At 41.2% G+C, this 17,001-nt stretch overlaps 1 protein-coding gene across 2 annotated transcripts in view; it reads left to right on the top strand.

Annotated features, from left to right (window-relative positions):
• The first annotated feature begins 9,400 nt into the window (after positions 1–9,400).
• FGF10 (fibroblast growth factor 10) overlaps positions 9,401–17,001 on the top strand; it is a 61,827-nt gene continuing 54,226 nt past the window's right edge. Inside the window, exons 1-2 of one of the 2 annotated variants that reach the window (XM_010395243.3) lie at positions 9,401–9,569; positions 10,051–10,801. In XM_010395243.3, the coding sequence (XP_010393545.1) occupies positions 10,465–10,801 (337 nt within the window). In that variant the 5' untranslated portion in view covers positions 9,401–9,569; positions 10,051–10,464. Of the gene's footprint in view, positions 9,570–9,699; positions 9,923–10,050; positions 10,802–17,001 lie in introns of those variants that run through there. The other variant, XM_010395242.4, reaches the window with a different exon arrangement.

The raw sequence follows: 17,001 nt of genomic DNA on the forward strand, positions 1-17,001 counted from the left end.
TGCCCATGTGCAGGACCCTGCATTTGCCTCTGTTCAGATAGTTCTCTGCCCCTGTCTCCAACCTGCTGAGGTCCTTCTGAAGGGCTGCACAGTTCTCCAGGGTACCAGCCACTCCTCCCAGTTTTGTATCATCTAAGAAATTTTCTAGAAGGCTAGCAAAGATCTCAAAGTTTTGCAGGGCCAAGCCCAGTTTTGGCTAAAGATTTCTAACAGATTAGAGGACCTTATTTATATCTTCTATGTCATGATTTCGTGAGTTGACTTGTATTTACTTTTCTGACATCAGTCCCAATAGTGACCTCTTCATAGATATGGCTTGTATAAAACACTTGCTCCTGTTGTAGAGGACAATACGTTTTACACATTAGCTGATGTTGACTGATTTGCTTTTGTGAGAAGTCTAGTCTGGATGTAGTCATTCTAGGTGGCAGGCCACTCTGTGCTCCTGGCTCTATTCAGTGTTCTGAAATGGCATCTACATGTGTCATTCATCAATCAAAATATTGGGAGACAACATCCCAGCCTCCATTTCTCTGCCAACATTTCATGACAGGAATAGGATAGGCTGTTTTCAGGGTCCACAATACTGTGAGTTTCTAAACATGTCTTCAAAGACAATTTTGGAGGATGCATGGCTACTCCCTAGCTCCCATCTGATGATATTAAACAATTGCAAGACATTTCTTCTGAAGGCCACCAGGGAACACTACAGTTATGCACAAGCTACCTGTCTTAGACTTCTGGAGGAGCACAATTTACTGCAAACCACAGAGAAACAAAGAGCTTTAGTTCCCTCTTGTCCTTTTCCTCAGAAAGATGACTTCTGGTGGTTTATCTGATGACATGATTTCTTGACAAAATCATATGCATGTCCATAGGAGGCCATGATTAGAAAGATTTTTTGGTAATCAAATTTTAGGGTTTGAATCAATACATTATTTGTAAATGCTTTTAATTTTTTTTAATTGCCATTTAATAACCTTGAACCTAGCTAGTTCTCTCTCATGCCTAGAGTTTTTAGTGGGAAATTAATCTGTCACTTTACTAGCTAACTAACTAAGTAACTAATAGAATTGTTAATTAGCTGAAGTGTTTTCTGCCTTTTGATGTATATCTGACACAAGCACCAACAAGCAAAGCCAAGCTGAGGCAGTCTGAAGCAAGGGTCACCACTGTTTTGTTAAACTGTTTGTACAACAGACTCACAGAAGTTCAGAAGACATTAAAAGCACTGGTCTTAGATGCCTCAGAAGCTAAGCAAATCTTTTTACCCATATTTAATCTGTGGATGTTGTAAATTAGCCTACCTATTCAGTCCTTCCATATGCTCTCTGCTTAGAAAGGATTTTGAATGTAAGTAGTGCTTTTTGTAATCAACAGTGAACATTTGCCACAACTAAATAACTTGCCCTTTTCTGTTTATATCATTTAGATAGATAGAAATGGCTCCAAGATTACATTCTTTTCATAGCAATCACATGAGTAGGAGAACTTGATGATTCAGAGCTGGAAGGAATATGAGAGGCAAGGCAGCATCACAAGCAGAGAAGAGAAAGAATGAATGTAAACCCTCCTTCTTTGACGTTCTCGGTTCTCTGGGTGCATGAAGTTCTCGCACACTTTTGAAAGCTACTCAGAATGAGTTTATACTCTATATACAGGTTTCTATTGCTTGTTATGATCATTAATGTCTCTTGGTATTACAAATCCCAGTCTGCTTTAGGGGATACATATCTCTGAGATGTACCGAAAATGAAAAAAAAAACCAAAAACCAAACCAAACCACCAAAACCAACCCAACCAACCAAACAACAAAAGACCAAAAAACCAACCAAGCAAACAAAAAAACACCAAAAGAGAAAAACTGCAGCAGTATTGTTTGTATTTAGAAATATCCAGGGAAGGTATTTTACCAATTATTGGCATGCAAAAAAAAAAGAGTGTCATTTTCAAAGTTCCTTGCTTTGAACTACAAGTAGGATACATGATATATTATGTCAATTTTACTGAACCTGGGATTTAGGAGCAAATCATTATCATCAGTAACTGGCAACATGGTAAGATCTGCAATGATTTGGATCTGTGTGGCCAGTTGTTACCCATATGCCATAAAGAAAAATAATCGCCTTAAGCCTTGAAGAATGGATGACTGCTCTTCAGAGAGTTGCTTAAATCTTTAACATGCTGCAAACATTTTAAATAATGCTAGAAAGAAGATACCATATTGTTCATCCTCTGTCTCTATGTTTGATCTTAATAAAAAGTTAAACAATCTGCTAATAAATACAGAACTAATTAAGCTGCATTTTCAAAACTATAATCAGCAGTTGGAGAGTACCCCATAACAGACAAAAATCATCTTTTAAAAGATCACAACTCAGCAATAAACTGACTTTGGGGGACTCATTCTTTGATACAGAGCCTAGAAAGCAGCAGAGTCTGGCTATCCTTTTTGAAATCCAGGACTAAATAATAAGAGTGTATCTAGCTGGGCAATTATATCTGAGTCATCATGTTCTTACAAACAGTATTAGGGGTACTGGTATGTCCTAAGCTGCAAAGCTTTCAGGAAAAAATCCCATATGTTCAAGCTGACTCCACTTTTGGTTCTTCCATGTTACCTTTGGTGAGACACATTTGTCACATATATGTGAAAAGGTATAGTTTTCAGAGAGGTGGCGTCCAACCCTGCACAGGAATTTTGTGGAAATGCAGGTGGAATGTACCATGTGAGAGATCCTGTGCTACACATCCCCTGGGTGATGCCATGCTCGGGAAAGCTGACACCTGCCCAGCCTGGCTGAGCAGCAGCTCCGCGGGAGCCACAGGGAGCTGTCCCTTCCTTCTCGGCCATGCCCCAGTCTTCTCTGCTAGCCAAGGGCTTGCTTCCATCTCCCTTCCTCACGCTGAGAGGTGCTTACTCACAGAAGTTATCCCAGTGACTGCTACAAATTAACTGACAAAGAAGAGGCAATGTGTGAGCTCCCCCTGCAATGTGTGAGCTATTAACCAGCTCAGAGGGAGCCCAGCTGGCTACCCTGGTCGCCTGTGGTGAGGCAAGCGTGTTCAGCTGTTGGGCTGATGTTCCTAGCTGTCAGCTCTGTTTCAAATAGTTCCACGAGCAAAGCCTGGAAGTGACTTATTCACTCCCTTTCAGGAGCACTCAAGAAGGATGGAGCTGTGGAGTTTTAGTATGGCTTTGCTGCCTTTCTGAAAGGGGTTGTGGTTGGATCCAGGTAGAGTAGTGGACAGTTAGCACCTTTCAGGGTACATCCCCCTGTGTGTGAAAAAGTATGTGTAACTTTTTTGGTTTTATCTGTCACATCCTCCACAAAAAAAAATCACCTTTTTTCCAGTAAACAGACACCACTCTAAGATCCAAAGATGATATTTGAGTACCAAATTATCTCTGTTTCTGGAAAGTTTTTTCCAGGGAATGGAAGCTTCAGTGTCACCAATGAGCTGACACCTTGTTTCAGCTGAATGAAGTTCCTTGATCCCGGACTAGTGAAAATGTTTACGGTGTATCTTGAGAAAAAGTTGTATAAATAATTAGATAAAACAGTAACTGGGAGGGGAGGGGAATCATTACCACTAACATTTTACATTACATTACATTACATAGAATACTCACAGGTGCGTAGATTTATGTGGAATGTATGTCAGAATGCAGGAATTATTTCCTCAAAGCTTTGGTAGGATTCTCCATTGAAAATGTAGGCTTAGATGACACTGAGTGGGAGGAGAAAATAATTTGCCAAGGTCTAATGGACATTTGTCTCTTCTTGGCTGTTTCTGGCTGTTTTGTTATCAACTGCTCACATTTATATGAGAATCTAAGTGGTCCCCATTCATAGTAGTATGAAAACAGAAAAACAAGTCCTCTAAGATTAAAGTACCTCCTTGAAAATACTGCCTTTTTGATTATATTTGTGCCACAGAGAGGCAAAACTGGCTGCCAGCGGACCATTACTAAACACAGACATTGTCCAACCCACACACATAGCTATTTATGGTGCTGCAGCTCAGTGTCTGGAGGTCTGTAAACTCCTTTTGCTGACCTTCACAGAATGCATTTTTTACTTAGTCTTCTCTTAATAGCTGTATTTACCAAACAAAAATCATACAGTTATTTTCAAATGTCATACATCTCTTTGTAATTTTGGCAGACACTACATAACTATAAACGTATTTTGAGGGAATAACTATAATAAGCATTTTAGAGAGACTAAACCCCTTTCTTAATTTTTTGCTTGAAGCACAGCATTCAGACAGTTTTGCCAATGCATCCATGAGAAAGACACACATACTATTAATCCAAGTAATGTGGCAAAGCCCTCCTGGTCCCACAATTTATATGTCTATTCACAAGATGATGACCTGTGTAGTCCTAAGGGCTGCTACCTTGTGTGTGTGTTTCTCAAAAGAAAAACATGGAACAGGGTATATTCCAGTTAATCATTACCTATCACCTGTGGAAGTGCCAGCCTAGCCAACTCTTTGTTCTTCCACCGGATCTCAGAGAGTGAGTAGTGTCTCACTCATATGATAGAGGACTCAGCCCTGGGCAGGGCACTCGGCCATTCTCACCACTGACTCTAGGCTGGAACCAGCTCTGGCTGAACTACATTTTATCTCAGACACATTTTCCATATCTCTGTTACATCTGACCCAGAAACGCAAGTGGTTTTGAAATAAAAATGAAATGGTAAAACATTCATTTTATTAACTTTTGCTAAAGTCTGCTTGAGTTCTTCTCCAGTTTTGGATATCTGGTTGGAAAGGAGTGCACACAGAGGAGCCAGGGAGTATGCTCTCACTACCAAGTCCCACTACAGGCAGCTAAAATAGTATTCTGGTTTTATATGTCTTACTTCAGCTACAAACACACAGATGAGTTACACCACCTCCAGTCTTTATCTCTGACAACTTAAGAGTTTATCTGATCCCTCATTCTGTACATAATGTTGGAATAATACCAGTATTTTGACACTTTTTTAATGTCACAGAGGTACATAAAATGGTAACACATAGAGATTAAATTGTCATTTTGAAGATTTTTCAGAAGAAAAAATTTGGAATTATAATTTTTTCTCTCAAGCTTTAAGACATATTTTATAAGGTAAAATGCAGTGGCCTTCAGTCCACTTGTTGTTGTTAGGGGGCATGAACTGCAGTGTAAATATTTCAGCAAGTAGCACTGTATGTCAAACCAAACAACTTGTCTTATTGAAGGCTGGTGCCATCAATTTTCTTCATAATTCAGAGGCTGAGTGCTACAGGCACAGGGCAGAGTGGCTGGAAAGTGGCCCAGAAGAAAAAGCCCTGGGGGTGCTGGTTGACAGATGAGCCAGTTGTACCCAGGTGGTCAAGAAGGCCAAGGGCATCCTGGCCTGGATCAGCAATAGTGTGGCCAGCAGGACCAGGGCAGGGATTGCCCCCCGTACTGGGCACTGGTGAGGCCACACCTCGAGTGCTGTGTCTAGTTCTGGGCCCCTCACTGCAAGAAGGACATTGAGGTACTGGAGGGAGTCCAGAGAAGGGCAACAGAGCTGGGGAAGGGTCTGGAGCACAAGTCCTGTGAGGAGCAGCTGAGGGAGCTGGGGGTGTTTAGCCTGGACAAAAGGAGACTCAGGGGAGACCTTATCACTCTCCACAACTGCCTGGCAGGAGGCTGTAGCCAGGTGGGGGTTATCTCTTCTCCCAAGTAACCAGTGACAAAAAGAGAGGACATGGCCTTAAGCTGTGCCAGGGGAGGTTTAGGTTGGGCTTTAGGAAGAATTTCTTCACAGAAAACGTGATTAAACATAGGAATGGGCTGCCCAGGGAGGTGGTGGAGTCACCTGGAGGTGTTTAAGGAAAGGCTGGACGTGGAGCTCAGTGCCATGGTCTGGTTGACAAAGTGGTGTTCAGTCATGGGTTGGACTAGATGATCTCAGGGATCTTTTCCAACTTAACTGAATCTGCGATTCTGTGATTGTGTGTTTTACAGTAACATTGACTTCTGCAGTTTGGAATTGACGTACAGAGGGAGGCATCTGAGCCATCGATGGCATTTGGCATTCTACATCTTGTTTCTGGCACAGCTGCCTCTCTGGCAGTGGCAATCCTGGCCAAAATCCCTCTCAATGAAATCACTGGCATATTTCCCAACACCTTGAATAAGAACAGGATTGGGTCCTATGACCCAATGCATGTGCATCTCTCATCATACTGTAAGCAGCAAATGTTCATGATTGCAATCTAGCAATCTAAACTGAGGGGCTGGTGACATCTGAGAGTGAGTTGATTATATTAACACTCAAAGACATACACAGAACTTATTTACATTGCAAAAAAAGATCAGGCCTTGACTAAAGGAAATAATATTTATTCTAACTACATTAAAATATTCCTTGTCTGATTCAAGTCACCTACTGAGCAGGAAAAAAATACCCCAAAATCTAACCCAAAAAACCCCAAACATCCCTCCTTGCTGATCAAAAGACAAAATCATGACATAAACTATTGCCGTAATTTTTTTTAATTTTGCCTATTTTTCATTAATATTCACCTGTGCAACTCATTTCCCTGAACATTCTTTAGAAAGAAAACAGCTCAAAAAGAAAATTCTTAAAATATATTTTCTACTTTTTACAAAGTTTTTTAGAAAGTGTTTTCTTTATTTCATTCTAGATGGGTCAATTTAATTCATCTTTTATAAAACTGTAGTGCAGGAAATATTTCACAGAATTTTACAGTGGTAAAAGGCAAAACAGAAGCACTGTTTTTGAAGCAGCAGGTACCATTTCTAGTCCAGGGCTTGTACTGAAGGTAGCTGCTTTTCAAGCTTAGCAATGGAACAATTAATAAAGAAACCCATTAAGGTCTGATTGTTGCTGCTAAAAAGGAAGGTTGAATTTCAGGCCTTTGAAGTAACTGAGAATGATTCAGGCCTCATTACAGAGATATAATCTACATTCATACATTTATGTTAGTGATTCAAATCTATTGGGACAGATTGAATTCCGTTAAATAGTGCATCTTTCCTGTGGAACTTTTCTCAGGCTTTCTCAGGCTAACCTAAGAGGTGACCTGACAATACAAAGTAGTGGGGTATTTAGGGATTCAACTGTGCTATAAAAGAAAGGCTATACAGAAAGTAGAAAAAAGAATGAGATATAATCTAAAAAGCTATGTCAGCTTTTCATTTGGACTCCGTTTTGTAAATGCCCCCCTTGTCATCACACAGGATAAAAAAGGACTCTATGCATTGCAGTAGTTTCAAGTACTGCCCTGAATACTGCAGCTGGCAGAAGCAGATTTTATATGAAATTCTGCACATGTTGAACTTTCTGCTCTCAAGCACAAAATCTTACAACCAATATATACATAATCACGTTTAAGCAGAACACTTCTTGAGTAAATTCAAGACAGTACCTATTTTTTCAGGGTTAATTATACCTGTTTAACCCCCAAACTATTTTTAACTCCCACCAGAGATCCTAAAATGCCAATTCACTTTATTTTCCAGCATGTGACAGGGAAAAAAGAAAAACAAAAAAAAAAGATGTCTTCAAACCTAAAATTTTAAGATATTATAGAAATTGTTTACAATTTAAGCTGTTGGAATCAAAGTAACTTCAATTTTAGAAATAACATGTTGTATCCAGGCAGAACTCAAACATTGACATAAGCTTTTTAGACACACATGTAAGCTGTCAGGCATTCACAGAAAGGAGGGGTTTGCTTTACATTTTGTTTTGTTTCTCTATTTTTTTTTAATTAATTACCAAAAGGAAAAGCCTTTGGCAAAAGGAAAGCCTAAATCAGATTTGCAAAAAAAAAGATTTCTGAAATGCCTTGCACTCAGTGCAAATACATGCAGAATAAATACTCTGAAGTACCATAAACAACATTGTAAAACATATTGATTCTAACAGTTAATGGTTTCATTTCTAAGGCTGTTTAAATGTCACCCCCAGCAGCTGAACACATAAATTTAGGAACCAACTCTCTCCAGAATAAACACCATAATTGGACAAAATAATTTCAAATTTCTGTTGTGAAGTTAACAATATATTTAACATCCTAATCTAATGAATCTGTCTAATTTTAGAACGGTTTGTTCTTTCCTGCATTTTCTGTTGTTTAAACTAAAATTTACTCCAAATGCCAAATGGAATAGCATAGGAGGTTTTCCATGAAATTCCACTGATCTGAATTATTTAACGGCCTCTATTTCAAAGAAGTTTTGGGTTTTCTTATTGAGCTACTCACTGTGTTTCTGTGCCTATTTCTCTGATTCTCCATTCTCTTAGCAAATGATCCATCCACTTGTGTTCCAAAACAGGTATTTAACAATGCTGAACACTGATTTAAATATAATATATTGCACGCTGGCCATATCCTGTCAGTTCCTGATGCTTTATTCTGGTGTTAAAAGATAATACGTCATATGGAACATGTTTGTTAATTACTGGGAAAGTTGACAGGTCAGTGATGGGCTAGAAATATGAATCTGTCATAACATTCAGTATGTGAAATGATACATCCACTAGAAGAGATGCAATCATAGGAAAAAGCAACAACATATGCCCCTCCAGGAAAATAATAGCTTGAAAAATTGCTTAAAATAGCCTTGAAAATGGAAAAATTGTTCGTTTCTGGCAAGGGAAACTGCATTAGTTTAAAAAAAAATTAAAAAGACAGCAAAATATTCAGGCAGATTTTATGGGGAAACCTTTGCAATGCCAATAAAATCCCTTTTGCTCTGAAGTCAGATGCGTGATTCAGTAAACGACTCATGTTAGCAATTAGAAAATGGTCATTTAGGGCCCTGATTTCTTTTGAGACAAGGAGAGTGAGGGTGGGGAAAGAGACACAATAAATCTTGAGAGGCTTAAAAGGAAGAGCAGGCTAAAGTGTGAACTTTTTATTTCAGCAACGGAAGCGAGAAATCAGTGATTCATTGAAGGAGGGAGAAAGACCTCCATGGAAGCTGGCAGAGAAGAAGGAAAAGGAGCTAATTATGTCTCTTCCCTTTTTACTCTCTCTGACCAGCATATAATCTGCTGTTCCAGGGTCTGCCTGTAGTATATACTCCTTTCCAACCTCTCCACCCAACCCCTCCTCCAGCGGGGGGGGGAGGGGGAGATCTAGCAGGCAACAAGCTCCAGGTGGCTTTCTCAATCACTTCTCTGCCAAAAAAAATAAAATAAAACCCTCTGCTAGAAAATAAGTTGGGGTTTTGGGGGATTGGTTTTTGTTAGTTTGCGGGGGGGAGGTTTAGGGGAGAAGGTTAGTTGGTTGGGGGGCTTTTTTGGGGGGAGGGAGGGAGAGTGGGGGAAGAGTGAAGGGGGAGGGAAGCCGCCCTGGAGGGGATTGGTTCAACTTGGAAGACAGGGAAATTAGTAAAGCATGAGTCTCTAAGCCATGCTGGTGGCCGGCGCTCCGAGAAGGACGCCTTAGGAGCAATTAGCAGCGAGCCGAAGGCGGCGGCTGCCACGGCCGCCGCAGCCCGGGAGGAAGCGAGGGCAGCTCCCGGGGCTGCCTCCGCAGCAGGCACCGCTCGCTCCAGCTGCAAAAAGGTTTCAGATGTCCCACCGCTGCCTGACCCCCTGCAAATAAGGGCTGACCACCAGAGGCACATCCCACCTCTGACTTGTAATCGCTGACATTTAGGCTACAGCTTCCAACCTGTTTACAACCAAAGGGGGAGGGAAAGGAACGGAAAGGAAGGGCGGGGGGACAAGTTGGGATTTCTCCCTCTCTCTTTCTCTCGGGATTTTTTTTTTAATACTGTTCTGGAGAATTCAAAGCAAAACAAAGAAACTTCCTCCTCTGGGGTTGTCAGTGAGAAAAGGACGAGTTGTGCAACTGGTTTGGGATTTGCAAAAAGGCAAGAGGGTGGGGATCAGAAGAAGGTGCAAAGCCACAAAGTGTGAGTGCGTGTGCGTGTAAAGGTGTATGTGTGAAAAATTCACTCCAGCACCCCTATCTGCTGGTTATTATTTATCTTAGTTGTTATTTTTGTTGTTGTCATTGACTTTGCTGTCATCTATTTTTCAGACCTTTCTGCATCTAAGATGGTGAAGAAAGGAGTGAGGAAGAGAACAAAATAACTACTGGAAAGTCTCAAACCAGGTTGGGGAGTGTGTATGCATGTGGGGGGGTGGGGAAGGGAAAAAGGAAAGAGGATTAACCACAGCAACCCCCCCACCTAAAAAAAAACCAAAACAAACCAACAACCAGCAGCTCTTTTTTTCTGAGGGAGGACTCGAAGGATTAAAAGGCAGCAACTTCTGAGGCGATTTGTCCCCTGAGTTATGGATGTTGGTGCACTTACTTCAGGCCAGATCAGAGCTCAGAGGAATCTAACCAGAAGCAGCAACCACCGTCTCTCCACTTGCCTTTTACCAGGTTTTACCCTTCCAGTATGTTTCATTTGATAAGACATTTTCCAGCGCCCAGAGTTTCAGTACAATGTGCAAATGGATACTGACAAATGGTGCCTCAGCCTTTTCCCACCTGCCTTGTTGCTGCTTGCTGCTGGTCTTCTTGGTGTCTTCTGTGCCTGTCACCTGCCATGACCTCGGCCAGGACATGCTGTCCCCGGAGGCCACCAACTCCTCTTCTTCATCATCCTCCTCCTTCCCCTCGTCCTTCTCCTCTCCTTCCAGTGCGGGGAGACACGTGCGGAGCTACAATCACCTCCAAGGAGACGTGCGCAAGAGGAAGCTCTACTCTTACAACAAGTACTTTCTCAAGATCGAGAAGAACGGCAAGGTCAGCGGCACCAAGAAGGAGAATTGCCCCTTCAGTAAGTACGGCTCTGCCGTCGCTCCGCCGAGCAGCGGCCGCTGCGCCCCCGGGCGCGGCTGCCCCGGTCCCGAGCGCCCGAGCCCCCGGCCGGGGAGGGAAGGGAAGGGAGAGGTGGCGCCGCGGAGGGGAGGGGGCGCAGGGCAGGGTCGGGTGGGCTCAGCTCGGCTCCTCTGGGACGCCGCTGCCCGCCAGCCCGCATCTGCGAATCTCTCCGGTTACATTTGTTTTGCAAATGGCCTTGCCGAGCACCGTTTGTTTCTTCGCCTAGCAGAAGAGCAAATTAGAAAGATTTGCAAGGAAGTGGCGCGGAGTGTGTGGGGGGACATTGTCTCCTGAATCTGAAAATCATTATCTCTTGTCATTAGAGTGCCTTGACGAGAGCGCTGCATTGGAACAATTAATCGATTGCCCGTGCGCGCTTCTGTCCCCGAGCCGCCCGCTCCGCGCTCCCTGCTCCCCGCTCCTGGAGCAGGGGTGTTTATTCCTGAGGGCCGAGGTCTTGCCCGGGTGCGCTCTCCGCAGAAGGGGTGCCCGGCGGCGCTGGGAGCCGGTGCGCGGCCGCGCTGCCGCCCGCGGTGTGGCGGAGGCGGTGCCGTGCTGCGCCCCGCCGGTGCCGGGCTGCAGCGACGCTATACCGCTACTCGCTCCATTGTAAACATCTGGGGCTGCCTTCCCACAGACCTCACACGCGTTTCATTGTCCTTGTCCCTCTTTCTTTCGTCTTTTTTTTTTTTTTAAATAAATTATTTCAGAGCAAAAGTCATATGGCAGTCTCCACAGCTGAAGTTTCGAACTTTTCTCTAGAACTAATTAGACGCTTAGTAATAGCATGCTTCTGGTAATGTATTTTTGGCTGTTAGTGCTAGAAATGTAACCTTTACTTGGTTTTTCTGCCTGTGCAATCTCAAATTGAACTGTACTAAACCACAATATATTGCTTTCTCTTGAAAATCTTAAGTGACTATGTCTCACTATAGAAACATGCTGAGAAAGTAAGCTCTGTTATGCAACTCGAGGAAATCTCAGACTTTCCTTTGTGGTAAAGAACCACATTTTGGTTCTTGTGTTGTTTTACATAAATTCAGATAAACCTGGAATAAATCTGCTGTTAAATTAAAACAACTGAAAGTGAATTAAGCAGATCCCTTGTTGGGTAATGTATAAAATATGGAGTATTTCAGCAGGTTGCCATGATAGATATTGCTGTTAATTCAGCTGTATTTCTAGTAAATACTCATAATATAACCTTACAAACAGTGAGAAAGGGGCTGGAGTATCATATGTTGCTGCTTCACTTGCTCCACCTTGCAACTTCATGGTTTATCATGCACTCTAATGTTTGTAAATGCTTTAGATGTCAAAGCAGCTGAATCTTACCACCTCCCTTTCTGTATTTCATAGAACAGCAAATTCTTTAAAAACAGAGCTGTGAGGGAGGCTTAACTTTGATGAATTTGTGTGGAATGAGATCCTAGAACTACGTTTCTTAGATTACCTTTGGATTTGGAGGAGAATGGCACCCATAAGATGGGATTCTGAAAGCTTTGCGTGCATCTCTGAGACCACCAAACCATTCTATGTAGAACACTGCTGCCAAAAAGGGTAAGGTGCCCACTCTGACAGCACTGTACTCAGGGAAGAAACTACGCATCTGGGCAGTCCCACTTAGCCAGCAGAGTTGCTCAGTGGGTAATCTTGTTCACATGCTTGAACTTTTGCAAAATCTTGCCAAGAAGAGGTAGAGTACACTGAAATGCACACAGACATCCTTGTACCTTTTCAGGCTACATGCAAGAACAACCCCCTGCAACTATGGGAGGGGTTGTGCATGTTGTGTCCTGGTTTTCCAGTCAGTGCAACAGAAAAAGAGTTGGCCTTCTCAGTGATGTCATGGTTATTCTCACATCTGCAGAGTGTCTGCTGAAAGAGAGGAGAATGTCATTTGTTTCATATAAAAGCAAAACAATGCCTTTTTTATACATAATTGTATCCTATCACTGAAAATGATGTGCAGTGAAGAAAGGACTGCTGTCATCTTAAAACCTGTAGCTTCCCTACTGCATTTACATCACAAAGGCAGACCTAGTGCACATCCTCCAGTACAAAACAATTACCATCCAGTTGACAGAAGTCAGAGTTCTGTGTTGTTGATTAATAGTCATTGTAATATGCAGTGTGAAATTTTGTTTTCTGTAAAAACAGTCTGAGACCATTTAAAAATATATTTTTTGTGCCTTTATTCAAGGCTGTTTGTGTAGCAACATGTTGTAAGTGAATTCACTAAATCTATGTTTTTCATAGCATCACATGCAGCAGTGCTGTCGTAATACTGCTATTCTCCCCAGCTGGACTGATTCCATGCAAAGATACTGTATCTTTCATATGGTCTGAAATAAGCAATTACATGTGAATAGATTTCTGCCATGCATGGAGTTAGCCAGACAGGCCACTAAATCGTAGTCTGTTTAAATTACAGGCTATTTAATCTCTAAAATTAGTTTCTCTTTCCGAAACCGTGTTTTCCTAAACAAATATGTGACTATTGGTGCACAAGACTGAAATATTCTAATTTGGTGGCTAATTTTCCCATATGCTAATGTTTAAAATCCATTTATGCTGCAGTAAAGCCTTATCAGTAGGTCTGTAAGATTGTGATATGTTGTGTGATTAGACAACAGCTTTCATGGCTCACTGCCAATTAAGCACTGTCAAGTAAAAAGAACAGTTGAAGAAAGGCAGAATAAACATCAGAAAACAGAATTTAGTCTCCAGCCATTAAATGGCTCAAGCAACATTCATAGATTTGCTCTATAAATATTGTGTAGAGTGCACTAAATTAAAGTTTACTCTGGCAGCTGTATTTCAGCTTGATTGCTTGGAACTATTCCATCATCCTTTTTCTACCTGTAGACTACCAGGTGTCTCCTGACGGTTGTATCAGAACACTGGTGGAACTTGCAGCACTTGGCATGACTGGAGGGTGTCTGTCACTAGATAGATGCAGGACTCTTTATTTTATTGTTCCTTACATCTGGAAGTTGGTCCTCAAAATACAACTACTGCCTTGTCCTGCAGCATCACAGCTGTGAAGTCCCTTGCCCATGTTCTTGACAGAGTCATTTGCAAGCACAAATAAAGACAGCTGTAGTGTTTTCTGGAGGCTTATATACTAGCTGGGGGAAAAACAAATCCAAAAATCCTCCAAAGAGCAATTACAAAAGCTTTCACTATTGCTTGAGCTATGGGATCACCAAGAGAAGTTTATGCCATATATTAAAATTGGAAGGGAACTGTGTGTGTGTGCAGATTCTGATTTTGCTCTCACACAGACAGTTCTTTTGATTAAGATAGAGAAACTCTGGGATTAATGGATGGCATGCATTAAAGCTACATGATATATGATAAACTGGTTCAAGAAAACTTGAACGTACGTCTCAGTGCTACACACTTTTCAGCTGACTTCTAAGGCAAATGTTCACAGTACTGTAAAGCACACAAACTTCAAATTTGCAGGACAGACCTTATTAGTTGAAGAACAATAACAAAATACACAATACTTCGTTAGTAGCAGTTAACCTGCAGTCTGTGGAGGGAGTTCTACCTGAGCAAAGACTGCAGGATCAGGCCCTTGCTTAGGTACGTGTTTAGGGAGTGCAGTCTGTGTCACTGAGCCTGAGGATGAGTGGGAAGAATTGCTGGAGGGATTACTGCGGGCTTTGGACCAAGCAGTGCTGTTCAAAACCTACAGTAGATGGCGGCACAGCCACTGCCTGGTGTCACCTCTGCTCCAACGAGGTGGACAGGAAGGGTTTGCATCCTCAACTGTATAAGCGGATTTAGTTCGAGCAAAGCCAAAAGGGCTTGCACCAGCAGATATTCTATTAATTTGCGTTCTGACCAACCTAAGGGGACTAATTCAAGCAAAGGCACTCCATTGCAGAATAAAAGTGTATGTCAGAGGAGCTAGCAAGAAATAATTAGGTACTTCCCACAAGCTAACCTATTACGGGCTTTTCTTCTGACTATTCAATTATCTTTTTTACAAAGCACTAGGGACTCTCGAAGTCCCTGATAGACTTTGGTTTTGCTTTAGTTAGTGTGGGATAAGCTTAACAACATAGTGAGTGAGAGCAAGAAAGTTTTGAGCCTCATTCTTTAGCCCAAAAGATTGTAAACAACCACTCTTAACTACTAGAAATGCTGAACATTACTAATGAGGATTTTAATTGTGCGCATATATACATGATATATAAATAGAGATTTGTATTATAGATTGGGCTATATGCAGAAAAATAGCATCAAATGTGTTTTGCTGGAGTAAACTTCGTTTGATACTCATTTTTTTCATCATACCTCAGGTGCAGGAAAAAAATAAAGTGCCATAGGTACCTTAACATCAGTTATGAAGCTCCAAGCAGATTAGAATAATTGGTAAAATACATTCTTTTGCTACTGTATATTTTTTAAAGTAACTGTTTGGGATTATTGACTCTTTATCGTACGTGTTTGTAAATTAATGTGAGAGCTTTTCACTGCTTTTCTGAAGACTGATTAATGTTTTGTTGATTTACTCTCCAAAGAGTTCTGTTTTATGGCTTTATCAATCAAAATACTTAAAATAGCAAATTATAATGAGTGAAGTAATTTGAAACATAGGTTCCTTACTGTGAAATGTATATGTTGTTAAGGTCATGATTTCTCACTTTCAGTTTTTTCTTTCTTTTTTTTTTTTAATTGTCTGTAGGACTCAGTTATATAATTTATAACCAGCAGTATAAAACCATAGGCACTTAGGATTTATGAATGTGGAAAGAATTGTACTATTTAATGTCTACATGACACTCTCCTGTTACCGTTACTGCATTCCTGCCTTGTGGACCCTCCATGCTGATACTGTAGCCCTGTCATAAATCTTTTCAAAATACACAGTTGTAAGAAGTCTTTTTGTCTTCATAAATCTAACTTATAGCCACTTCGAAAAAAAAAATTGAAAGAGTTAGGAGCAACTGGAAGTTTGTTCTTAAAATCCCAGAAGAAAGAAAACAAGGGGCATACAGGTTTATAGATGCCATGCTTCTGTTTTAATGGGAGGGTTCACAGGTAGTGGCTCGGTCAAAACTTCCCTTGAAGATGGCATTAGCTGAGTGAGCACTATAGAATGTGCTTACACTTCTGAAACATCTTGGATGCATTCACTCATAGGATAAGATCCTCTGTTTTGAAATAAGGCATTTTAAGATGACTTTCAGATGTCTTTGAACTGTGTGTGAATAGGGGCCTTTTCACTTCAAATGAGAATCAGATCAGATCCTGCAGTAGGGGAGTATTCATTTATTGAAGAGAGCCTTTCATTTTAAAAAAAGAAAAACCTTTCTATGTGCAAATCTTGTTAACCAGTGTCTTAAGTTAAAAATTACAGGTACCTGTATGAACATAGAGCAACAACTCATGTGGTGTGGATTGCTGACTCTTCCTCTGAAAAAGTAATATAATTGCACAAGGGAGATTCTAAATAGGAAAAAAATGTATATGTAAATAATGTTGTTTTCCGTTTTTAGGCTTAGTATTTGGGCTGATAGGAATAGTGTCAACAAAGCAGAGAAATTATGTGGTCAGCTTGGGATTTCTTATATGCTCCCTTCTTGACATTGATATGCCATAACAAAACAATGTTTCCTGTTTTGTGGAGAGCTTTCTGAATCAAGCTCTTACAGTCTCTTGTTCCCTGAAGTAGCACAAAGTTGAAATTTCAGTTTGCTCATTTTAAACACTTGCTTCTACTGCTTGCAATTGCATGCATCACTGAACTACCTTATTCTAATATTCTGGGGTTTATCACCTAATCACCTCTTCATCACTTGGAACAACACCAATAGTTTGTGTATCAGCATTGCCAACCAGTGTCAGCTTGATGAGGCTGCATGGAAAAGTAACCCTTGCTTGCTTTGGGCTGTGGATACCAATCTACCAGATCAGAACTGGAGGACAGGTTTAGTTAACCTTAGCACATGTTTGTTTCTCAGTTGGTAGGTGTATTAGTGCCACCAGTCTAACTGTGTGTACCTGTCAAACAAATTTCCTTTCTTTTGCTTTGACAATTTATTCTGATGTGATATTTTGCTGTCTTGCATCCTTCCATTGCTCAGATTCTTTAACATGGAAAAGTAGTCAATGGTGCTTGCAACGTTGGTTCTGTTA

Source organism: Corvus cornix, chromosome Z, assembly GCF_000738735.6.
Source record: "Corvus cornix cornix isolate S_Up_H32 chromosome Z, ASM73873v5, whole genome shotgun sequence".
NCBI lineage: Eukaryota > Metazoa > Chordata > Aves > Passeriformes > Corvidae > Corvus > Corvus cornix.